Source organism: Epinephelus fuscoguttatus, linkage group LG13 (assembly GCF_011397635.1).
Source record: "Epinephelus fuscoguttatus linkage group LG13, E.fuscoguttatus.final_Chr_v1".
In the NCBI taxonomy this organism is placed as follows: domain Eukaryota; kingdom Metazoa; phylum Chordata; class Actinopteri; order Perciformes; family Serranidae; genus Epinephelus; species Epinephelus fuscoguttatus.
Window position 1 is genome coordinate 43,695,253 of NC_064764.1, and position 25,560 is coordinate 43,720,812.

The following is a 25,560-nucleotide window of genomic DNA, read 5'->3' on the forward strand; positions in this document are numbered from 1 at the left end:
GGCTCAAATAGTACACTCACATCAGAAATCATAATAATAAAAAAAGATGAATATAGCGTTCACAAGGAAACCGCAGCATTGTTTGGTTTCAGATTGTAACCCGAAGGTGTGGTTGGAGAGTGTGGAGGAGGCGGATGCATGTTGCCTGTGAAATTAAAGGCTGGAGGCAAGCCTAGGTGACGGGACAAGGGTCATGACCCGTAAGTGTGGTTAGGGTGAGGGCTGAAATCATGCAGTCACATCACAAATCATAATCAAACATAATAAGTGGGAAACCGCATCGTTGTTCGGTTTCCTTTTTGTATCCGGGAAGTGTGGTTGGAGAGTGTGGAGGAGGCGGATGCATGTTCCCCGTAAGCTTAAAGGCTGGAGGCAAGCCCAGGTGAAGGGGCAAGGGTCATGGCCTATGGTTGTGGTTAGGGTGAGGGTCAGTTGTCCAGTCTCGTGCTAAATAATAAAACATAAATAAATGATCGACAACATCATTGTGTGGTTTCATGTTGTATCTCGGTCATGTGGTGGGAGGGTGTGCAGGAGGCGAATCCATGTCCTCTGTAAAGTCATTGGCTTGGAGGCAGGCCCAGGTGAAGGGGCAAGGATCATGAGTAGGCCTCGTGGTTGGGCTCCAGTCTGAAATAATAAGGTGACACAGTAAAACAAGAGAGAATAAACATCATTGTTCGGTTCCATTGTTCATTGTTCATGTTTCATTAAGGCCGTGTGGTTGGAGTGTGTCCAGGAGGCGGATCCATTTTCTTTCCGCCCTTCTACGTTGCGCCGTGGACCAGCGTGGGTTGGTCTCCAGGACCGTGGTCCTCAAGGCAGTCCAGCCATGTTGTATGAAATGCTGTATGACTGGTATTTGTGTGTTGTGTTGTTTACAAATGTTGTATTTATATTGGTAAAATCTCACTCTGATTGTGTTACCTGTCTCTCCAACATACTGCATGTGACAATTGGTGCAAAAAATTAAATATACACAGTTTCTGGAACCAATGGTGGTTCCCCTTGTGTTTAAAAACATTATTATTAATTGTGTTGCATACCCAGAGGCGGTGCTGAAAAAATTCCCCGTGTCTTGTGGACTTAGGGTCCCCCAGTGGTTTTAATTTGGCTCTCACTAAATAATCTTGTAAATTTCTGTTCCTTCTGTATGCAGAAATAAGTCTGTGATCCTGGAGCAGCCGAGAATCCCCAATCCCCTGGTAAAAATTGTTCTTCACCTTCCTGATTAGTCTGACTGCAGATGTGGAATAATTGGTAATAATTGGGAGAGGAGAAGAGGCCCAAATAGGTCTGGTCTGGTTGAAAGTCCTGAATGATTTTCTTAAGAAGGAGCGAGAGTACCCTCTAGTGGCCAAAGTGGAGAATAACACTTTAGTGGCTGATCTGAAATCCTCCTCTCTAGTGCAGACCCTGTAAAATCTGAGGAGCTGGGATTTAACAATGCCTGAGTAAGTGTGTTTTGGATGATAACTGGCCTTGTGAAGTAGGGAGTGTGTGTCTGTGTTTTTAAAAAATATTTTGATGTCCAATTTGTGTGTTTGTGAAAAGTTAGGACCTTTGTACGTGGTGGTGTCCAGGAAATCAACAGAGGTGAAATTAATAGTGGCTTTTAATTTTATGGAGGATTATGGTCATTGAGCAGAGTTAAAAATGTATCAAAATCCTCCTGTGGTGGTTCCAGATTCCCCAGATATCATCTAGATATCTGTAATAATAGAGGGTTTTTGGGAAGCTTGCAGTGCTGTCTGTTCCCATTCAGCCATAAAAATATTAGCATAGGCCGGTGCAAATTTCTTGCCCATCGCCGTGCCTTTAATCTGCAGGAAAAATTTACCGTTAAACTCAAAGTCATTCCGGGTTAGGTTTATTTGTAACAATTCTAATAATTCCTTGTCCGGTCTTTTAGAGTCAGGATATTTAAAGAAAATGTTCTTTATGGCTTGAATGCCCTGTGGGATATCAATATTTGTATATAGACTGTCAATGTCCATGGTAAAATGAAATGAGTCTGGAGGAACAGAAATTTGTTTTATTTTTTCAATAAAATCATAGGTGTCTTTGATGTAACTTGGGTGTTTGACAGAGAGGGGATTGAGGTAAAAATCGAGATACTCTGCTGTAAAATAGGTTTCACTGTTGCAATCTGATACAATGGGTCTGCCAGGAGGGATTTCATGGGGTTTGCTCCATTTGTCAGGCTCCTTATGGATTTTGGGCAGCATGTAAAAGCGTCTGGGTCTTGGTTCTCCATTGCCAATTAAATATGTTGTTTGTTTAGCATTAATAAATTTTTTGTCATAGAAGTTTTGTATGGTATTTTCTACCATGTGGATATTTTGTAGATAAATAGTAGTTTTGAATTGAGTGTAATAATGTATATCTGCCAATTGTCTGTGTCCTCCCACACATACTGGTCCCGGTCCATTACAACCACTGCGCTACCCTTGTCGGCTGGTTTAATGACTAGAAATTCGTTATTTTGTAAGGACTTTAAAGCATCTGTTTCAGGTTTAGTAAGATTGGGTTTATTTCTGATTATTTTAAATTTGGTGTCAAAATGTTGTGTATCTTGCTGAATAATTTTCCTGATGTTATCTGGCAGTTTCGCTAATGGAGGTCCAGTCAGATTTTGGAGTAAATGGTGGGGTCGGAGTCTCCTCTCCCATCAAAGTAAGCTTCGATCTTTAATTTCCTATGGTACTGTTGGAGGTCAAATCTGGTGCTCTGTACCAGATTTTTGTTGCTGCCCCTGGTGGGGATAAACGTGAGACCTTTGCTCAATAAAGAGAACTGTGCTGGGGACAGTATACATTTTTTACTCAGGTTGATAACAGTTTTATTCCCCTCCTGAGGTGGCAGGTTCATGGGGATTCTCAGTTTACCTGCTGGGACCAGTGCTGGAGTAGCCTAGTCGCTGTGGCATGGGTCCAGTGGATACCGTCCTCTCCGTGGAGAATTGGCTCCTGAGGAGTTCAGGGATAAACAAATGGTTAGACCTTATGTATTTGTTGAGTGCATGTAGGTGCATTTGTTCCGCTGGGGTAGGCCTCTAGAGAAATTAATGAGAGGTAGCCAGATCTCAGCCCGTGGGAATTTGGTTTTGGCCACTTTGATGAGCCTCTGCAGGTCTTTTATAGATGTCTGTGTGCTTTGGGTTCTACTGTTTAGGCCCAGAGACAGGATCAGTGTCTCTACCATAGGGACTGGGTCCATTTTGGAAAGGACGCCCTGTATGTGTCTGAAGGAGGCTCCCGGGAAGCTATCTATCTGCAGGTCCGTTACTTTAAAGGGTGGGAATCTAGCGCGTTAGAATCACCCAGAATGAGCCATTTTCCCTCACTGCTAGGCTCCAGTTTTTGATTTTGTAGGTGGTGTTAATGTGTCTGGTGGGCCTGCGTGTGGGTGTGGCTGGTGTTATTGTAGGTTCAAGTGTGGTGTGTGTTGCACCTGTACTGGGTCTGCCAAAGTCAATCTGAGACTGGAAAATGTTTCTGCGAAGAGGAGTCATGGAAGTACGTGGCAGAAGGTTGATCTCTTCAGGAGAATCTCCCAGGAGCTGGTCGATTTCCTCGGCGGTCAGGTCCATGAGTGCAACCGCGTCTGAGGGGGAGGGGGCGGCGCGGCCGTGGGCGGCGGCGACGCCCCAGAGGTTGACCGCGGGAGAGTGGATCTGGGGAGCGCTGGTCCCCGAGGTGTGGATGCAGGTGGCTGAGGAAGTGAGGTCGTCTGGAGAGCAGGTGAGGAAACCACCTTAGCTGGTCTGGCGCGGAAGGTGCGCCTAGGTCTCTGCTCCTTGGGAGTGGCAGGAGGATCCAAGGTGAGGACCGGTGATGGGGGAGGGGGAGGAGGAGGAGATGGTGTGGGGGCATTACCTGGGGTCCCCAGGCTGTGGGGCGGTGAGTGGTCCGGTGTGGCGCCCGGCCGTGCCACGGTGGGTCGATGGTCTGGGAAAGAGGTAGAGGAGGTGAGGGTGGTGGTGGTGGAGGCGGGGCACTGATTGGTGTGTGCCCCTGTAGGTGCCGCGCACCTGTGTGATCACCCGGGACATGTACTAGGGCTGATACCCCCCTGTCAGCCTGTCTGGCTATGAGTAGGGCCTCTGTGCGCTCTACTGTGTCAGAAAGGAGCCGTCTACCCAGGTTGCGTCTAGCCCAGTTAGCTGCTATGTCAAACGGCTGTTGCCAGTCTGGGCTAGGGAGGGCGAACAGCTCGTCAATCTGCTGTTCGATAAGCTCTGAGTAATGGTCTCTCAAAATTAGCATGGTGGTCAGCGCCCAATTTTTGGCATTACCACAAATCAAGTCAATTGTTTTATCGGTGGGTGTTGCTGGCTTAATAAGTGTGGACAAGGTATGTGTCATCTTATTAATAGTGACAGGAGGGTGGTCTTGGGACGCATTTTGCAAGTGGTGCATTCCTTTAATGAGTCTGTGGATAATGCGTACCTTAGTGGTAAAATCTGGGTCGGTGGAGTGTGGAGCCGCCGGTCCCGGCTGGGTAGCGGCAAGAGTAGGGTCCCTACCCTGTCGTGCGGCGGCTGCGCGCTGGTCCGTGGTGGCGGAGGATCGCCACCAGCGGCCGCTGGGGGCTCCTCTCCCGGGTTCGGGAGTCAAGCTGAGGGCGCTGGTTCTGCTGGAAGGTGGGTTGAGAGCGCCGGTTCTGCTGGAAGGTGGGTTGAGAGCGCTGGTACTGGTGGAAGGTGAGGTGAGGGCTGGTTCTGCTGGAAGGTGGATTGAGAGCGCTGGTTCCGCTGGAAGGTGGGTTGAGAGCGCTGGTGCTGCTGGAAGGTGAGTTGAGAGCGCTGATTCCGCTGGAAGGTGGGTTGAGAGCGCCGGTTCTGCTGGAAGGTGGATTGAGAGCGCCGGTTCTGCTGGAAGGTGGGTTGAGAGCGCTGGTCCTGCTGGAAGGTGGGTTGAGAGCGCCGGTTCTGCTGGAAGGTGGGTTGAGAGCGCTGGTACTGTTGGAAGCGCTGGATCTGGTGGTAAGAGAGTGCACGGGAGGCCCGTGATTGCCTGCGGCGTCGCCCCGAGGCCTGGAACGGAGGTGGAAGGAGGGCGCATCGCGCCCCAGTGGTCTGCGGTCACTGAAGCATATGAGGGTCTGTAGCTGCTGGGCCTGATGTCAAGACGGGTGTCGGTGTCATACCTGCTGGAGGGCGCGGCTCTGGATACCTGCCCTCTCTCCGTCGGGCGCCATAACGCACAGTGGTCCAGCCCTCATCATGCTCGGCCCCCATGGTCGAGATCGGGTTTGTGAGGCAACAAAAATCAACAAAGACTCGGAGCAGAGCTCTGATTCACTGAATTTTATTGCTCCCACTTTGAAGCACAAAAAAACTGCTTTGGTATGGTTGAACCTTCTTCAGGCGAATGTTGCTAACGCTAACGAGCTATGCTAATGCTAACGAGCTATGCTACAGCGTGCGTGTCGAGATGGCGTCCAAGGCCAAAAGAAGGAAATGGAGTGGAGCGGAGGAGGAAGTAGTGTGACAGGTCATGGGTCACCGTCTTAAAGGGAAACTCCACTGCCGCTGTATGATATTGTTATTTTTAAAGACATAAATATTAAATGAATTTATTACTCGTATCTTTCTGTGGTAGTGTCTTTTTGGATTAATTTTTAAAAAATTATATATATTTTTATATTTAATGAATTTGTATTTTAAGATTGTCCAATTGTGGTTATGAATTTAATTCTGTGGTTGTCTCTTTGTTAGATTAATTTTTGAATTTTTCAGTTGTATTTTAGTATTGTCCAATTGTAATTAATTAATTAGATTAATTTTTGAATTTTTAAATTGTATTTTAGTATTGTCCAATTGTAATTAATTAATTAATTAGATTAATTTTTGAATTTTTAAATTGTATTTTAGTGTTGTCACATTGTAATCCATTATAAAATTGTACATTAAATTCTGTGGTTGTGTGTTTATTGGGTTAATTTTAAATTTTTAAATTGTATTTTAAGTGTTGTCCAATTGTAATTAGTGTTGGAATTATGAATTGAATTTCCTGGTGTCATGAATTGTTAATATAAACCACTCCTTCTCTGGGCGTGGACAGTAGGTCCCACAGCAGTACAGGCATAAATTCAATCATAAACAAGAACATTGAACATGACATCCTATCATGGGCTGATGCCAACATTATCCTATCATATGCAAATGCAAAATCATCCTAACCTGGGTGAATGCAAACATCCTCATGTAATGTGTAAGTGTAAACATAAACATCATCCAATCATGGACGAGTGCCAACATCATCATAAAACCAGATCAATAAAATCTGGGAGGGTCTGTGCAAGCATTATCACATACACTCATAAACCATTATACCCCAATAGCATCCTGTTATGTGTTAGGTGTGGCCCAAATAGGTTCTTTATAAATAAACACACAATATCCAAATTAAGAGGAAGGGGAAGGGAAACCGAGAGACGAGGGAGAGGCACGGGCTTGGTTAGGGTGAAGGGAGTTGAGTCTCATCGTCGAAGACGATGAGACTAAAAGGCACAGTCCATCATCCCTCCTCAGAGTCCCATCCCATAGACTAAGGTAGTTTGAGGTCAAAGGTCAAGTCCAAGTGGCCGTAGCGTAGAGTCAATTTGGGGTCAAATTAAAAGCTAGAGTCCACATTGTTCTGGTGGGGGTTGGGGTCCGTCAGGGGTGTATTTAGAGTCAGAGGTCACATCCAAGTTGTGGTAGACTGGGGCCAGTTTGGGTTCAAATTAAGTACTAAAATAAACCTGAGTTTGGTTAGTGTGTGTGTGTGCGTGCGTGCGCGTGCGTGCACGCGTGTGCGTGTTTTTAGGGGGGTCAGAGGTCCCTTCCTGGTTGTGGTGGCCTGTAGACAATTAGGGTTCAGATTAAAAGTCGAGTCCCGTTAGATTTGGTTAGGATTAGGGCCCGTCAGGGGTGTGGTTAGGGTCAGAGGTGACGTCCAGGTCGTGGTGGAATAGAGTCAAATTGGGTTCCAGTTGAATGCCAGGGTCCTCCTTGGGTTAGGTTTAGGGCTCATGACCAGGTCAGGGTTAGAATAGAAATGATAAGGCAGGTCGTGAACAGGTGAGTGGTTAGGATGAGGGCTGAAATGGCACAGTCACCTAGTAAACAATAAACATTAGTAAACATCAATAAACAGTAAACATTAATGGTAGAGGGACTGCCATATTGTTTGGTTGGTTCCCTTCCTGATTAGGTCACTGGGTTCCAAAAGTGTCCAGGAGGTGGCTCCATTCCTCTCTGTGATTGAGGTCTGGAGGCAGACCAAGGTGAAGGGACAAGGGTCCTGACCGGGTCCTTGGTTAGGGTGAAGGCTGAAATAGTACAGTCACATCAGAAATCATAATAATAAAAAAATATGAATATAGCGATCCCAGGGAAACCGCATCATTGTTTGGTTTCATATTGTATCCCGAAGGTGTGGTTGGAGGGTGTGGAGGAGGCGGATGCATGTTGCCTGTGAAATTAAAGGCTGGAGGCAAGCCTAGGTGACGGTACAAGGGTCATGACCCGTAAGTGTGGTTAGGTGAGGGCTGAAATCATGCAGTCACATCACAAATCATAATCAAACATAATCAGTTGGAAACCGCATCGTTGTTCGGTTTCCTTTTTGTATCCGGGAAGTGTGGTTGGAGTGTGGAGGAGGCGGATGCATGTTCCCGCTTAAAGGCTGGAGGCAAGCCCAGGTGAAGGGCAAGGGTCATGGCCTATGGTTGTGGTTAGGGTGAGGGTCGGTTGTCCAGTCGTGCTAAATAATAAAACATAAATAATAGAGAGACAACATCATTGTGTGGTTTCATGTTGTATCTCGGTCATGTGGTGGGAGGGTGTGCAGGAGGCGAATCCATGTCCTCTGTAAAGTCATTGGCTTGGAGGCAGGCCCAGGTGAAGGGGCAAGGATCATGAGTAGGCCTCGTGGTTGGGCTCCAGTCTGAAATAATAAGGTGACACAGTAAAACAAGAGAGAATAAACATCATTGTTCGGTTCCATTGTTCATTGTTCATTTTTCATTAAGGCCGTGTGGTTGGAGTGTGTCCAGGAGGCGGATCCATTTTCTTTCCGCCCTTCTACGTTGCGCCGTGGACCAGCGTGGGTTGGTCTCAGGACCGTGGTCTCAAGGCAGTCCAGCCATGTTGTATGAAATGCTGTATGACTGGTATTTGTGTGTTGTGTTGTTTACAAATGTTGTATTTATATTGGTAAAATCTCACTCTGATTGTGTTACCTGTCTCTCCAACATACTGCATGTGACAATTGGTGCAAAAAATTAAATATACACAGTTTCTGGAACCAATGGTGGTTCCCCCTTGTGTTTTAAAAACATTATTATTAATTGTGTTGCATACCCAGAGGCGGTGCTGAAAAAATTCCCCGTGTCTTGTGGACTTAGGGTCCCCCAGTGGTTTTAATTTGGCTCTCACTAAATAATCTTGTAAATTTCTGTTCCTTCTGTATGCAGAAATAAGTCTGTGATCCTGGAGCAGCCGAGAATCCCAATCCTGGTAAAAATTGTTCTTCACCTTCCTGATTAGTCTGACTGCAGATGTGGAATAATTGGTAATAATTGGGAGAGGAGAAGAGGCCCAAATAGGTCTGGTCTGGTTGAAAGTCCTGAATGATTTTCTTAAGAAGGAGCGAGAGTACCCTCTAGTGGCCAAAGTGGAGAATAACACTTTAGTGGCTGATCTGAAATCCTCCTCTCTAGTGCAGACCCTGTAAAATCTGAGGAGCTGGGATTTAACAATGCCTGAGTAAGTGTGTTTTGGATGATAACTGGCCTTGTGAAGTAGGGAGTGTGTGTCTGTGTTTTTAAAAAATATTTTGATGTCCAATTTGTGTGTTTGTGAAAAGTTAGGACCTTTGTACGTGGTGGTGTCCAGGAAATCAACAGAGGTGAAATTAATAGTGGCTTTTAATTTTATGGAGGGATTATGGTCATTGAGCAGAGTTAAAAATGTATCAAAATCCTCCTGTGGTGGTTCCAGATTCCCCAGATATCATCTAGATATCTGTAATAATAGAGGGTTTTGGGAAGCTTGCAGTGCTGTCTGTTCCCATTCAGCCATAAAAATATTAGCATAGGCCGGTGCAAATTTCTTGCCCATCGCCGTGCCTTTAATCTGCAGGAAAAATTTACCGTTAAACTCAAAGTCATTCCGGGTTAGGTTTATTTGTAACAATTCTAATAATTCCTTGTCCGGTCTTTTAGAGTCAGGATATTTAAAGAAAATGTTCTTTATGGCTTGAATGCCCTGTGGGATATCAATATTTGTATATAGACTGTCAATGTCCATGGTAAAAAGAAATGAGTCTGGAGGAACAGAAATTTGTTTTATTTTTTCAATAAAATCATAGGTGTCTTTGATGTAACTTGGGTGTTTGACAGAGAGGGGATTGAGGTAAAAATCGAGATACTCTGCTGTAAAATAGGTTTCACTGTTGCAATCTGATACAATGGGTCTGCCAGGAGGGATTTCATGGGGTTTGCTCCATTTGTCAGGCTCCTTATGGATTTTGGGCAGCATGTAAAAGCGTCTGGGTCTTGGTTCTCCATTGCCAATTAAATATGTTTTTGTTTAGCATTAATAAATTTTTTGTCATACAATTTTTGTATGGTATTTTCTACCATGGGGATAGTTTGTAGATAAATAGGTGTTTTGATTTGAGTGTAATAATTTTTATCTGCCAATTGTCTGTGTCCCTCCCACACATACTGGTCCCGGTCCATTACAACCACTGCGCTACCCTTGTCGGCTGGTTTAATGACTAGAAATTCGTTATTTTGTAAGGACTTTAAAGCATCTGTTTCAGGTTTAGTAAGATTGGGTTTATTTCTGATTATTTTAAATTTGGTGTCAAAATGTTGTGTATCTTGCTGAATAATTTTCCTGATGTTATCTGGCAGTTTCGCTAATGGAGGGGTCCAGTCAGATTTTGGAGTAAATGGTGGGGGGTCGGAGTCTCCTCTCCCATCAAAGTAAGCTGCGATCTTTAATTTCCTATGGTACTGTTGGAGGTCAAATCTGGTGCTCTGTACCAGATTTTTGTGCTGCCCCTGGTGGGGATAAACGTGAGACCTTTGCTCAATAAAGAGAACTGTGCTGGGGACAGTATACATTTTTTACTCAGGTTGATAACAGTTTTATTCCCCTCCTGAGGTGGCAGGTTCATGGGGATTCTCAGTTTACCTGCTGGGACCAGTGCTGGAGTAGCCTAGTCGCTGTGGCATGGGTCCAGTGGATCCCGTCCCTCTCCGTGGAGAATTGGCTCCTGAGGAGTTCAGGGATAAACAAATGGTTAGACCTTATGTATTTGTTGAGTGCATGTAGGTGCATTTGTTCCGCTGGGGTAGGCCTCTAGAGAAATTAATGAGAGGTAGCCAGATCTCAGCCCGTGGAATTTGGTTTTGGCCACTTTGATGAGCCTCTGCAGGTCTTTTATAGATGTCTGTGTGCTTTGGGTTCTACTGTTTAGGCCCAGAGACAGGATCAGTGTCTCTACCATAGGGACTGGGTCCATTTTGGAAAGGACGCCCTGTATGTGTCTGAAGGAGGCTCCCGGGAAGCTATCTATCTGCAGGTCCGTTACTTTAAAGGGTGGGAATCTAGCGTTAGAATCACCCAGAATGAGCCATTTTCCCTCACTGCTAGGCTCCAGTTTTTGATTTTGTAGGTGGTGTTAATGTGTCTGGTGGGCCTGCGTGTGGGTGTGGCTGGTGTTATTAGGTTCAAGTGTGGTGTGTGTTGCACCTGTACTGGGTCTGCCAAAGTCAATCTGAGACTGGAAAATGTTTCTGCGAAGAGGAGTCATGGAAGTACGTGGCAGAAGGTTGATCTCTTCAGGAGAATCTCCCAGGAGCTGGTCGATTTCCTCGGGCGGTCAGGTCCATGAGTGCAACCGCGTCTGAGGGGGAGGGGCGGGCGGCGGCCGTGGGCGGCTGCGACGCCCCAGAGGTTGACCGCGGGAGAGTGGATCTGGGGAGCGCTGGTCCCCGAGGTGTGGATGCAGGTGGCTGAGGAAGTGAGGTCGTCTGGAGAGCAGGTGAGGAAACCACCTTAGCTGGTCTGGCGCGGAAGGTGCGCCTAGGTCTCTGCTCCTTGGGAGTGGCAGGAGGATCCAAGGTGAGGACCGGTGATGGGGGAGGGGGAGGAGGAGATGGTGTGGGGCATTACCTGGGGGTCCCCAGGCTGTGGGGGCGGTGAGTGGTCCGGTGTGGCGCCGGCCCGTGCCGTCACGGTGGGTCGTATGGTCTGGGAAAGAGGTAGAGGAGGTGAGGGTGGTGGTGGTGGAGGCGGGGGCACTGATTGGTGTGCCCCTGTAGGTGCCGCGGCACCTGTGTGATCACCCGGGACATGTACTAGGGCTGATACCCCCCTGTCAGCCTGTCTGGCTATGAGTAGGGCCTCTGTGCGCTCTACTGTGTCAGAAAGGAGCCGTCTACCCAGGTTGCGTCTAGCCCAGTTAGCTGCTATGTCATACGGCTGTTGCCAGTCTGGGCTAGGAGGCGAACAGCTCAATCTGCTGTTCGATAAGCTCTGAGTAATGGTCTCTCAAAATTAGCATGGTGGTCAGCGCCCAATTTTTGGCATTACCACAAATCAAGTCAATTGTTTTATCGGTGGGTGTTGCTGGCTTAATAAGTGTGGACAAGGTATGTGTCATCTTATTAATAGTGACAGGGGGGTGGTCTTGGGACGCATTTTGCAAGTGGTGCATTCCTTTAATGAGTCTGTGGATAATGCGCACCTTAGTGGTAAAATCTGGGTCGGTGGAGTGTGGAGCCGCCGGTCCCGGCTGGGTAGCGGCAAGAGTAGGGTCCCTACCCTGTAGTGCGGCGGCTGCGCGCTGGTCCGTGGTGGCGGAGGATCGCCACCAGCGGCCGCTGGGGGCTCCTCTCCCCCGGGTTCGGGAGTCAAGCTGAGGGCGCTGGTTCTGCTGGAAGGTGGGTTGAGAGCGCCGGTTCTGCTGGAAGGTGGGTTGAGAGCGCTGGTGCTGCTGGAAGGTGAGTTGAGAGCGCTGGTTCTGCTGGAAGGTGGATTGAGAGCGCTGGTTCCGCTGGAAGGTGGGTTGAGAGCGCTGGTGCTGCTGGAAGGTGAGTTGAGAGCGCTGATTCCGCTGGAAGGTGGGTTGAGAGCGCCGGTTCTGCTGGAAGGTGGATTGAGAGCGCCGGTTCTGCTGGAAGGTGGGTTGAGAGCGCTGGTCCTGCTGGAAGGTGGGTTGAGAGCGAGAGCGCTGGTACTGTTGGAAGCGCTGGATCTGGTGGTAAGAGGGTACGGGAGGCCCGTACTGCTGCGGGCGGTCGCCCCGAGGCCTGGAACGGGAGGTGGAAGGGGAGGGCGCATCGCGCCCCAGTGGTCTGCGGGTCACTGAAGCATATGAGGGTCTGTAGCTGCTGGGCCTGATGTCAAGGACGGGTGTCGGTGTCATACCTGCTGGAGGGCCGCGGCTCTGGATACCTGCCCTCTCCGTCCGGGCGCCATAACGCACAGTGGTCCAGCCCTCGTCATCATGCTCGCCCCATGGTCGAGATCGGGGTTTGTGAGGCAACAAAAATCAACAAAAAAGACTCCGGAGCAGAGCTCTGATTCACTGAATTTTATTGCTCCCACTTTGAAGCACAAAAAAAACTGCTACGTTTCGGTATGGTTGAACCTTCTTCAGGCGAATGTTGCTAACGCTAACGAGCTATGCTAATGCTAACGAGCTATGCTACAGCGTGCGTGTCGAGATGGCGTCCAAGGCCAAAAGAAGGAAATGGAGTGGAGCGGAGGAGGAAGTAGTGTGACAGGTCATGGGTCACCGTCTTAAAGAAACTCCACTGCCGCTGTATGATATTGTTATTTTTAAAGACATAAATATTAAATGAATTTATTACTCGTATCTTTCTGTGGTAGTGTCTTTTTTGGATTAATTTTTTAAAAAAAATTATATATATTTTTTATATTTAATGAATTTGTATTTTAAGATTGTCCAATTGTGGTTATGAATTTAATTCTGTGGTTGTCTCTTTGTTAGATTAATTTTTGAATTTTTCAGTTGTATTTTAGTATTGTCCAATTGTAATTAATTAATTAGATTAATTTTTGAATTTTTAAATTGTATTTTAGTATTGTCCAATTGTAATTAATTAATTAATTAGATTAATTTTTGAATTTTTAAATTGTATTTTAGTGTTGTCACATTGTAATCCATTATAAAATTGTACATTAAATTCTGTGGTTGTGTGTTTATTGGGTTAATTTTAAAATTGTATTTTAAGTGTTGTCCAATTGTAATTAGTGTTGGAATTATGAATTGAATTTCCTGGTGTCATGAATTGTTAATATAAACCACTCCTTCTCTGGGCGTGGACAGTAGGTCCCACAGCAGTACAGGCATAAATTCAATCATAAACAAGAACATTGAACATGACATCCTATCATGGGCTGATGCCAACATTATCCTATCATATGCAAATGCAAAATCATCCTAACCTGGGTGAATGCAAACATCCTCATGTAATGTGTAAGTGTAAACATAAACATCATCCAATCATGGACGAGTGCCAACATCATCATAAAACCAGATCAATAAAATCTGGGAGGGTCTGTGCAAGCATTATCACATACACTCATAAACCATTATACCCCAATAGCATCCTGTTATGTGTTAGGGTGTGGCCCAAATAGGTTCTTTATAAATAAACACACAATATCCAAATTAAGAGGGGAAGGGGAAGGGAAACCGAGAGACGAGGGAGAGGCACGGGCTTGGTTAGGGTGAAGGGAGTTGAGTCTCATCGTCGAAGACGATGAGACTAAAAGGCACAGTCCATCATCCCTCCTCAGAGTCCCATCCCATAGACTAAGGTAGTTTGAGGTCAAAGGTCAAGTCCAAGTGGCCGTAGCGTAGAGTCAATTTGGGGTCAAAATAAAGCTAGAGTCCACATTGTTCTGGTGGGGTTGGGGTCCGTCAGGGTGTATTTAGAGTCAGAGGTCACATCCAAGTTGTGGTAGACTGGGGCCAGTTTGGGTTCAAATTAAGTACTAAAATAAACCTGAGTTTGGTTAGTGTGTGTGTGTGTGTGCTGCGTGCGTGCAGCGTGGCGTGTTTTTAGGAGGGTCAGAGGTCCCTTCCTGGTTGTGGTGGCCTGTAGACAATTAGGGTTCAGATTAAAAAGTCGAGTCCCGTTAGATTTGGTTAGGATTAGGGCCCGTCAGGGGTGTGGTTAGGGTCAGAGGTGACGTCCAGGTCGTGGTGGAATAGAGTCAAATTGGGTTCCAGTTGAATGCCAGGGTCCTCCTTGGGTTAGGTTTAGGCTCATGACCAGGTCAGGGTTAGAATAGAAATGATAAGGCAGGTCGTGAACAGGTGAGTGGTTAGGATGAGGGCTGAAATGGCACAGTCACCTAGTAAACAATAAACATTAGTAAACATCAATAAACAGTAAACATTAATGGTAGAGGGACTGCCATATTGTTTGGTTGGTTCCCTTCCTGATTAGGTCACTGGGTTCCAAAAGTGTCCAGGAGGTGGCTCCATTCCCTCTCTGTGATTGAGGTCTGGAGGCAGACCAAGGTGAAGGGACAAGGGTCCTGACCGGGTCCTTGGTTAGGGTGAAGGCTGAAATAGTACAGTCACATCAGAAATCATAATAATAAAAAAATATGAATATAGCGATCCCAGGGAAACCGCATCATTGTTTGGTTTCATATTGTATCCCGAAGGTGTGGTTGGAGGGTGTGGAGGAGGCGGATGCATGTTGCCTGTGAAATTAAAGGCTGGAGGCAAGCCTAGGTGACGGGACAAGGGTCATGACCCGTAAGTGTGGTTAGGGTGAGGGCTGAAATCATGCAGTCACATCACAAATCATAATCAAACATAATAAGTGGGAAACCGCATCGTTGTTCGGTTTCCTTTTGGGATCCTGGAAGTTTGGTTGGAGTGTGTGGAGGATGCGGATGCATGGTGCCGTTAAGCTTACTGGCTTGAGGCAAGCCCAGGTGAAGGGGCAAGGGTCATGGCCTATGGTTGTGGTTAGGGTGAGGGTCGAAGTTGTCCAGTCTCGTGCTAAATAATAAAAATAATAGAGAGACAACATCATTGTGTGGTTTCATGTTGTATCTCGGTCATGTGGTGGGAGGGTGTGCAGGAGGCGAATCCATGTCCTCTGTAAAGTCATTGGCTTGGAGGCAGGCCCAGGTGAAGGGGCAAGGATCATGAGTAGGCCTCGTGGTTGGGCTCCAGTCTGAAATAATAAGGTGACACAGTAAAACAAGAGAGAATAAACATCATTGTTCGGTTCCATTGTTCATTGTTCATTTTCATTAAGGCCGTGTGGTTGGAGTGTGTCCAGGAGGCGGATCCATTTTCTTTCCGCCCTTCTACGTTGCGCCGTGGACCAGCGTGGTTGGTCTCCAGGACCGTGGTCCTCAAGGCAGTCCAGCCATGTTGTATGAAATGCTGTATGACTGGTATTTGTGTGTTGTGTTGTTTACAAATGTTGTATTTATATTGGTAAAATCTCACTCTGATTGTGTTACCTGTCTCTCCAACATACTGCATGTGACAATTGGTGCAAAAAATTAAATATACACAGTTTCTGGAACCAATGGTGGTTCCCCTTGTGTTTTAAAACATTATTATTAATTGTGTTGCATACCCAGAGGCGGTGCTGAAAAAATTCCCCGTGTCTTGTGGACTTAGGGTCCCCCAGTGGTTTTAATTTGGCTCTCACTAAATAATCTTGTAAATTTCTGTTCCTTCTGTATGCAGAAATAAGTCTGTGATCCTGGAGCAGCCGAGAATACCCCAACCCCAGGTAAAATTGTTCTTCACCTTCCTGATTAGTCTGACTGCAGATGTGGAATAATTGGTAATAATTGGGAGAGGAGAAGAGGCCCAAATAGGTCTGGTCTGGTTGAAAGTCCTGAATGATTTTCTTAAGAAGGAGCGAGAGTACCCTCTAGTGGCCAAAGTGGAGAATAACACTTTAGTGGCTGATCTGAAATCCTCCTCTCTAGTGCAGACCCTGTAAAATCTGAGGAGCTGGGATTTAACAATGCCTGAGTAAGTGTGTTTTGGATGATAACTGGCCTTGTGAAGTAGGGAGTGTGTGTCTGTGTTTTTAAAAAATATTTTGATGTCCAATTTGTGTGTTTGTGAAAAGTTAGGACCTTTGCGTGGTGGTGTCAGGAAATCAACAGAGGTGAAATTAATAGTGGCTTTTAATTTTATGGAGGGATTATGGTCATTGAGCAGAGTTAAAAATGTATCAAAATCCTCCCTGTGGTGGTTCCAGATTCCCCAGATATCATCTAGATATCTGTAATAATAGAGGGGTTTTTTGGGGGAAGCTTGCAGTGCTGTCTGTTCCCATTCAGCCATAAAAATATTAGCATAGGCCGGTGCAAATTTCTTGCCCATCGCCGTGCCTTTAATCTGCAGGAAAAATTTACCGTTAAACTCAAAGTCATTCCGGGTTAGGTTTATTTGTAACAATTCTAATAATTCCTTGTCCGGTCTTTTAGAGTCAGGATATTTAAAGAAAATGTTCTTTATGGCTTGAATGCCCTGTGGGATATCAATATTTGTATATAGACTGTCAATGTCCATGGTAAAAAGAAATGAGTCTGGAGGAACAGAAATTTGTTTTATTTTTCAATAAAATCATAGGTGTCTTTGATGTAACTTGGGTGTTTGACAGAGAGAGGATTGAGGTAAAAATCGAGATACTCTGCTGTAAAATAGGTTTCACTGTTGCAATCTGATACAATGGGTCTGCCAGGAGGGATTTCATGGGGTTTGCTCCATTTGTCAGGCTCCTTATGGATTTTGGGCAGCATGTAAAAGCGTCTGGGTCTTGGTTCTCCATTGCCAATTAAATATGTTTTTGTTTAGCATTAATAAATTTTTTGTCATACAATTTTTGTATGGTATTTTCTACCATGGGGATAGTTTGTAGATAAATAGGTGTTTTGATTTGAGTGTAATAATTTTTATCTGCCAATTGTCTGTGTCCCTCCCACACATACTGGTCCGGTCCATTACAACCACTGCGCTACCCTTGTCGGCTGGTTTAATGACTAGAAATTCGTTATTTTGTAAGGACTTTAAAGCATCTGTTTCAGGTTTAGTAAGATTGGGTTTATTTCTGATTATTTTAAATTTGGTGTCAAAATGTTGTGTATCTTGCTGAATAATTTTCCTGATGTTATCTGGCAGTTTCCTAATGGAGGTCCAGTCAGATTTTGGAGTAAATGGTGAATTGAGTCTCCTCTCCCCAAAGTAAGCCGATCTTTAATTTCCTATGGTACTGTTGGAGGTCAAATCTGGTGCTCTGTACCAGATTTTTGTTGCTGCCCCTGGTGGGGATAAACGTGAGACCTTTGCTCAATAAAGAGAACTGTGCTGGGGACAGTATACATTTTTTACTCAGGTTGATAACAGTTTTATTCCCCTCCTGAGGTGGCAGGTTCATGGGGATTCTCAGTTTACCTGCTGGGACCAGTGCTGGAGTAGCCTAGTCGCTGTGGCATGGGTCCAGTGGATCCCGTCCCTCTCCGTGGAGAATTGGCTCCTGAGGAGTTCAGGATAAACAAATGGTTAGACCTTATGTATTTGTTGAGTGCATGTAGGTGCATTTGTTCCCGCTGGGGTAGGCCTCTAGAGAAATTAATGAGAGGTAGCCAGATCTCAGCCCGTGGGAATTTGGTTTTGGCCACTTTGATGAGCCTCTGCAGGTCTTTTATAGATGTCTGTGTGCTTTGGGTTCTACTGTTTAGGCCCAGAGACAGGATCAGTGTCTCTACCATAGGGACTGGGTCCATTTTGGAAAGGACGCCCTGTATGTGTCTGAAGGAGGCTCCCGGGAAGCTATCTATCTGCAGGTCCGTTACTTTAAAGGGTGGGAATCTAGCGACGTTAGAATCACCCAGAATGAGCCATTTTTCCTCACTGCTAGGCTCCAGTTTTTGATTTTGTAGGTGGTGTTAATGTGTCTGGTGGGCCTGCGTGTGGGTGTGGCTGGTGTTATTGTAGGTTCAAGTGTGGTGTGTGTTGCACCTGTACTGGGTCTGCCAAAGTCAATCTGAGACTGGAAAATGTTTCTGCGAAGAGGAGTCATGGAAGTACGTGGCAGAAGGTTGATCTCTTCAGGAGAATCTCCCAGGAGCTGGTCGATTTCTCGGCGGTCAGGTCCATGAGTGCAACCGCGTCTGAGGAGGGGGCGGCGGGCGGCGTGGCGGCGCGACGCCCAGAGGTTGACCGCGGGAGAGTGGATCTGGGGAGCGCTGGTCCCGAGGTGTGGATGCAGGTGGCTGAGGAAGTGAGGTCGTCTGGAGAGCAGGTGAGGAACCCACCTTAGCTGGCCTGGCGCGGCCGGTGCGCCTAGGTCGCCGCTCCTGGGGAGGGGCAGGAGGATCCACGGGGAGGACCGGTGAGGGGGGAGGGGGAGGAGGAGGAGGAGATGGTGGGGGGGGCATTACCTGGGGGTCCCCAGGCTGTGGGGGCGGGGAGTGGTCCGGGGGGGCGCCGGCCCGTGCCGTCACGGGGGGTCGTCGGGTCTGGGACAGAGGGAGGGGAGGGGAGGGGGGTGGGGGGGGCGGCGGGGGCGCTGATTGGTGGGCCCCTGTAGGTGCCGCGGCGCCTGTGTGATCACCCGGGACAGGTCGTAGGGCTGATAGCCCCCTGTCGGCCTGTCTGGCTAGGAGTAGGGCGTCTGTGCGCTCTACTGTGTCAGAAAGGAGCCGTCTACCCAGGTTGCGTCTAGCCCAGTTAGCTGCTATGTCAAACGGCTGTTGCCAGTCTGGGCTAGGAGGGCGAACAGCTCGTCAATCTGCTGTTATAAGCTCTGAGTAATGGTCTCTCAAAATTAGCATGGTGGTCAGCGCCCAATTTTTGGCATTACCACAAATCAAGTCAATTGTTTTATCGGTGGGTGTTGCTGGCTTAATAAGTGTGGACAAGGTATGTGTCATCTTATTAATAGTGACAGGGGGGTGGTCTTGGGACGCATTTTGCAAGTGGTGCATTCCTTTAATGAGTCTGTGGATAATGCGGACCTTAGTGGTAAAATCTGGGTCGGTGGAGTGTGGAGCCGCCGGTCCCGGCTGGGTAGCGGCAAGAGTAGGGTCCCTACCCTGTAGTGCGGCGGCTGCGCGCTGGTCCGTGGTGGCGGAGGATCGCCACCAGCGGCCGCTGGGGGCTCCTCTCCCCCGGGTTCGGGAGTCAAGCTGAGGGCGCTGGTTCTGCTGGAAGGTGGGTTGAGAGCGCCGGTTCTGCTGGAAGGTGGGTTGAGAGCGCTGGTGCTGCTGGAAGGTGAGTTGAGAGCGCTGGTTCTGCTGGAAGGTGGATTGAGAGCGCTGGTTCCGCTGGAAGGTGGGTTGAGAGCGCTGGTGCTGCTGGAAGGTGAGTTGAGAGCGCTGATTCCGCTGGAAGGTGGGTTGAGAGCGCCGGTTCTGCTGGAAGGTGGATTGAGAGCGCCGGTTCTGCTGGAAGGTGGGTTGAGAGCGCTGGTCCTGCTGGAAGGTGGGTTGAGAGCGCCGGTTCTGCTGGAAGGTGGGTTGAGAGCGCTGGTACTGTTGGAAGCGCTGGATCTGGTGGTAAGAGGGTACGGGAGGCCCGTACTGCTGCGGGCGGTCGCCCCGAGGCCTGGAACGGGAGGTGGAAGGGGAGGGCGCATCGCGCCCCAGTGGTCTGCGGGTCACTGAAGCATATGAGGGTCTGTAGCTGCTGGGCCTGATGTCAAGACGGGTGTCGGTGTCATACCTGCTGGAGGGCCGCGGCTCTGGATACCTGCCCTCTCTCCGTCGGCGGCCATAACGCACAGTGGTCCAGCCCTCGTCATCATGCTCGGCCCCCATGGTCGAGATCGGGGTTTGTGAGGCAACAAAAATCAACAAAAAAGACTCCGGAGCAGAGCTCTGATTCACTGAATTTTATTGCTCCCACTTTGAAGCACAAAAAAAACTGCTACGTTTCGGTATGGTTGAACCTTCTTCAGGCGAATGTTGCTAACGCTAACGAGCTATGCTAATGCTAACGAGCTATGCTACAGCGTGCGTGTCGAGATGGCGTCCAAGGCCAACAGAAGGAAATGGAGTGGAGCGGAGGAGGAAGTAGTGTGACAGGTCATGGGTCACCGTCTTAAAGGGAAACTCCCACTGCCGCTGTATGATATTGTTATTTTTAAAGACATAAATATTAAATGAATTTATTACTCGTATCTTTCTGTGGTAGTGTCTTTTTTGGATTAATTTTTTAAAAAAAATTATATATATTTTTTATATTTAATGAATTTGTATTTTAAGATTGTCCAATTGTGGTTATGAATTTAATTCTGTGGTTGTCTCTTTGTTAGATTAATTTTTGAATTTTTCAGTTGTATTTTAGTATTGTCCAATTGTAATTAATTAATTAGATTAATTTTTGAATTTTTAAATTGTATTTTAGTATTGTCCAATTGTAATTAATTAATTAATTAGATTAATTTTTGAATTTTTAAATTGTATTTTAGTGTTGTCACATTGTAATCCATTATAAAATTGTACATTAAATTCTGTGGTTGTGTGTTTATTGGGTTAATTTTAAATTTTTAAATTGTATTTTAAGTGTTGTCCAATTGTAATTAGTGTTGGAATTATGAATTGAATTTCCTGGTGTCATGAATTGTTAATATAAACCACTCCTTCTCTGGGCGTGGACAGTAGGTCCCACAGCAGTACAGGCATAAATTCAATCATAAACAAGAACATTGAACATGACATCCTATCATGGGCTGATGCCAACATTATCCTATCATATGCAAATGCAAAATCATCCTAACCTGGGTGAATGCAAACATCCTCATGTAATGTGTAAGTGTAAACATAAACATCATCCAATCATGGACGAGTGCCAACATCATCATAAAACCAGATCAATAAAATCTGGGAGGGTCTGTGCAAGCATTATCACATACACTCATAAACCATTATACCCCAATAGCATCCTGTTATGTGTTAGGTGTGGCCCAAATAGGTTCTTTATAAATAAACACACAATATCCAAATTAAGAGGGGAAGGGAAGGGAAACCGAGAGACGAGGGAGAGGCACGGGCTTGGTTAGGGTGAAGGGAGTTGAGCCTCAACGTCGGAGACGGCGAGGCTGAAGGGCACAGTCCCTCATCCTCCTCAGAGTCCCATCCCATAGACTAAGGTAGTTTGAGGTCAAAGGTCAAGTCCAAGTGGCCGTAGCGTAGAGTCAATTTGGGGTCAAATTAAAAGCTAGAGTCCACATTGTTCTGGTGGGGTTGGGGTCCGTCAGGGTGTATTTAGAGTCAGAGGTCACATCCAAGTTGTGGTAGACTGGGGCCAGTTTGGGTTCAAATTAAGTACTAAAATAAACCTGAGTTTGGTTAGTGTGTGTGTGTGTGCTGCAGTATACGCTGTGTGCAGCGTGTTTTTAGGAGGGTCAGAGGTCCCTTCCTGGTTGTGGTGGCCTGTAGACAATTAGGGTTCAGATTAAAAAGTCGAGTCCCGTTAGATTTGGTTAGGATTAGGGCCCGTCCAGGGTGTGGTTAGGGTCAGAGGTGACGCCCAGGTCGTGGGTGGAATAGAGTCAAATTGGGTTCCAGTTGAATGCCAGGGTCCTCCTTGGGTTAGGTTTAGGCTCATGACCAGGTCAGGTTAGAATAGAAATGATAAGGCAGGTTAGAACAGGTGAGTGGTTAGGATGAGGGCTGAAATGGCACAGTCACCTAGTAAACAATAAACATTAGTAAACATCAATAAACAGTAAACATTAATGGTAGAGGACTGCCATATTGTTCCTTCCTGATTAGGTCACTGGGTTCCAAAAGTGTCAGGAGGTGGCTCACTCTGTGATTGAGGAGGCAGACCAAAAGACAACCTGGTCCTTGGTTAGGGTGAAGGCTGAAATAGTACAGTCACATCAGAAATCATAATAATAAAAATATGAATATAGCGATCCCAGAAACCGCATCATTGTTTGGTTTCATATTATCCGAATAGTTGGAAGGTTGTTAGGTAAAAGTTAGGTTATTATAGTTATTGAAAAGAAGTTAGAAATGTTAGAAGAATTGTGTTTAAAGAATTATTATTTTAGTTTTAAAGAAGAAGTTGTTTTTAGCTGCTTTCTGTTGTGTTAGTTGTTAGTTAAAGTTAGGTTAAATTATTAGGGTTAGTTAGGTTGTGTTTTAGAGTTAAAAGTTTGTTATTGTTGTTATTATTAGGTTAGTTGTGTTAGGTTAGGTTATTAGAAGAAGAAGAAGAAGAATTAGTTAGGCTAGGTTATTATTGAATTAGGTTAGGTTAGGTTATTAGTTAGGTTAAAAGAAGTTAGAAGGAAGGAGTTAGTTTGAAGTTAGGTTAGGTAGGTTAGGAAGAAGAAGAAAGAAGAGTTAAAGTTAGGTTGAGGAGTAGGTAGTTAGGGTTAGGTTAAAGAAGTTAAAGTTAAAGAAGAGTTAGGCTAGGTTAGGTTGTTAAAGAGTTAGTTAGGAGGTTAGGAAGAAGAAGAAGTTAAAGAGAGGGTTAGTTAGTTAGGCAGTTAGGTTGTTAGGTTAGAAGAAGTTTAGGTTAGGTTAGTTAGTAAAGAAGAAGAAGTAAAGTTAAGAAGAAGGTTAAGAAGAAGAAGAAGAAGAAGAAGAAGAAGAAGAAGAAGAAGAAGAAGAAAGGTTAGGTTGTGGCTAGGCAGTTGGTTGTGTTAGTTGGTGTGGAGTTGTGCTGAAGAGGAGTAGTTAAGAAGAAGGTTAGGAAGAAGGTTAAGTTAGGTTAGGTTAGGTTGTTAGGTTAAGTTAAAGAGAAAAGAAAGTTAGGTTAGTTAAAGAAGAAGAAGAAGGTTAGTTAGGCAGTTAGGTTAGTTAGTTAGGTTAGGTTAAAGAAGAAGAAGAAGTGTTAGGTTAAATAGGTTGTTAAGAGAAGTTAGTTAGGTTAGGTTAGGTTAGTTAGGTTAGGTTAAGAAGAAGGTTAAGTTAGAAGTTGTTAGGTTAAGAAGTTAGTTAGGTTGTGTTAGGTTGTGTTGTGTTAGGTTAGGTTAGGTTAAAGAAGAAGAAGTTAAGAAGAAGAAGAAAGAAGAAAAGTTAGAAGTTAAAGAAGAAGAAGTTTAAAGTAGGTTAGGTTAAAGAAGAAGTAGTTAAAGAAGAAGAAGAAGAAGAAGAAGAAGAAGTTGTTAGGTTAGGTTAGGTTAGGTTAGGTTAAAAGAAGAAGAAGAAGTTAGGTTAGGTTAGAAGTTAGGTTAGGCTAGTTAGAAAGGTTAGGTTAAAGAAGTTAGGTTAGAAGAAGTTAGAAGTTAGGTTAGAGGGTTAGGTTAGGTTAAGAGGTAGGTTAAGAAGAAGGTTGTGCTAGAGGTTAGGTTAGGTTAGGTTAGGAAGAAGAAGTTGTTAGGTTAGGTTAGTTAGGTTAGGTTAGGTTAGGTTAGTAGTTAAGAAGAAAAGAAGAGTTAGAGGTTAGGTTAGGTTAGGTTGTTAGGTTAGGCTAGGTTAGGTTAGGTTAGGTTAGGTTAGGTTAGGTTAGGTTAGGTTAGGTTAGGTTAAAGAAGTTGTGTTAGGTTAAGAAGGTTAGGTTAGGTTAAAAGGTTAGGTTAAGAGGTTAAGAAGAAGAAGAAGTTAGGTTAGGTTAAAGAAGAGTTGTGTTAGGTTAGGAGGTTAAAGAAGTTGAAGTTAGGCTAGGTTAGGGAGTTAGGTTAGTTAGTTAGGTTAGGTTAGGTTAGGTTAGGTTAGGTTAGGTTAGGTTAGGTTAGGTTAGGTTAGTTAGGTTAGAAGAAGGTTAAAGAAGAAGTTAAGTTAGGTTAAGAAGAAGGTTAGAAGTTAGGTTAGTTAGGTTAGGTTAGAAGAAGAAGAAGAAGGTTAGGTTAGGTTGTGTTAGGTTAAAGAAGAAGAAAGGTTAAGAAGAAGAAGAAGTTAGAAGAAGAAGAAGAAAAGAAGAAGAAGAAGAAGTTAGAAGTTAGGTTGTTAGGTTGTGTTGTGTTAAAGAAGGTTGTGTTAAGAGTTAGGTTAGGTTAGGTTAAGTTGTGTTAGTTGGTTAAGAAGTTAGGGGTTGTGTTAGGTTAAGAAGAAGAAGAAGGTTAAAGAAGTTAGGTTAGTTAGGTTAGGTTAGGTTAGTTAGGTTAGGTTAGAAGATAAAGAAGAAGTTAGGTTAAAGGTTAGAAGTTAAGAAGAAGTTAGGTTAGAGTTAGGTTAGGTTAGGTTAGGTTAGGTTAGGTTAGGTTAGAAGAAGAAGGTTAGAAGAAGAAGAAGAAGAAAAGTTAGTGAAGAAGAAGAAGAAGAAGAAGAAGGTTAAGAAGAAGAAGAAGTTAGGTTAGGTTAGGAGTTGTGTTAGTTAGGTTAGGTTAGGTTAGGTTAGGTTAAAGAAGAAGAAGTTAGTTAGGTTAGTTAGGTTAGGTTAGGGTAAGAAGAAGAAGAAGTTAGGTTAAAGAAGAAGAAGAAGTTAGGTTAAAGAGGTTAGGGTTAGAAGAAGTTAGAAGAAGAAGAAGAAGAAGTTAAGAAGGTTAAAGAAGAAGAAGTTAGGTTAGGTTAGTTAGAAGGTTAAAGAAGAAGAAGAAGGTTAGAGGTTAGGAGTTGTGGTTGTTAGGTTAGTGAGGCTAGGTTAGAGGTTAAGTTAGGCTAGGTTAGGTTAGGTTAGGTTAGTTAGAAGAAGAAGTTAGGTTAAAGAAGTTAGGTTAGGTTAGGTTAGGGTTAGTTAGTTAGGTTAGGTTAGGTTAGTTAAGAGGTTAGGTTAGGTTAGGTTAGGTTAGGTTAGAAGAAGAAGTTAGGTTAGGTTAGGTTAGGTTAGGTTAGGTTAGGTTAGGTTAGGTTAGGTTAGAAGAAGAAGTTAGGTTAGGTTAGAAGAAGTTAGGTTAGTTAGGTTAGGTTAGGTTAGGTTAGGTTAGGTTAGGTTAGGTTAAAGAAGTTAGAGGTTAGAAGAAGAAGAGTTAGTTAGGTAGGTTAGGTTAGGTTAGAAGTTGTTAGAAGAAGAAGTTAGGAAGGTTAGGTTAGGTTAGAAGAAGAAGTTAGGTTAGGTTAGAAGAAGTTAGGTTAGTTAGGTTAGGTTAAAGAAGAGAAGGTTAGGTTAGGTTAGGTTAGGTTAGGTTAGGTTAGGTTAGGTTAGGTTAGGTTAGGTTAGGTTAGGTTAGGTTAGGTTAGGTTAGGTTAGGGGTTAGGTTAGGTTAGGTTAGGTTAGGTTAGGGTTAGGTTAGGTTAGGTTAAAGAGGTTAGGTTAGGTTAGGTTAGGTTAGGTTAGGTTAGGTTAGGTTAGGTTAGGTTAAGAAGGTTAGTTAGGTTAGGTTAGGTTAGGTTAGGTTAGGGTTGGGTTGGGTTAGGTTAGGTTAGGTTAGGTTAGGTTAGGTTAGGGGTTAGGTTAAAGAAGTTAGGTTAGGTTAGGTTAGGTTAGTTAGGTTAGGTTAGGTTAGGTTAGGTTAGGTTAGGGTTAGGTTAGGTTAGGTTAGGTTAAGGTTAAAGAAGAAGTTAGGTTAGGCTAGGTTAGGTTAGGCAGGTTAGGTTAGGTTAGGTTAGGTTAGGTTAGGTTAGGTTAGGTTAGGTTAGGTTAGGTTAGGTTAGTTAGGTTAGGTTAGGTTAGGTTAGGTTAGGTTAGAGCAATA

The 25,560-nt window shown here is 45.1% G+C and overlaps 1 protein-coding gene across 2 annotated transcripts; it reads right to left on the reverse strand.

Moving 5' to 3' along the window:
• Positions 1-3,710: 3,710 nt before the first annotated feature.
• Positions 3,711-20,059, reverse strand: LOC125900014 (adhesive plaque matrix protein-like). Of its 2 annotated transcripts, none has more exons than XM_049594749.1 (3): positions 19,126-20,059; positions 11,180-11,257; positions 3,711-3,798 (listed from the first exon to the last, which is right to left on the reverse strand). In XM_049594749.1, the coding sequence occupies exons 1-3, from the start codon at positions 19,847-19,849 to the stop codon at positions 3,785-3,787; spliced, it is 816 nt and encodes a 271-aa protein (XP_049450706.1). In that variant the 5' UTR covers positions 19,850-20,059; the 3' UTR covers positions 3,711-3,784. The 2 variants fall into 2 exon arrangements, with proteins under 2 accessions (XP_049450706.1, XP_049450707.1); XM_049594750.1 differs by lacking the exon at positions 3,711-3,798 and adding an exon at positions 11,016-11,103.
• Between the last annotated feature and the right edge of the window lie 5,501 nt (positions 20,060-25,560).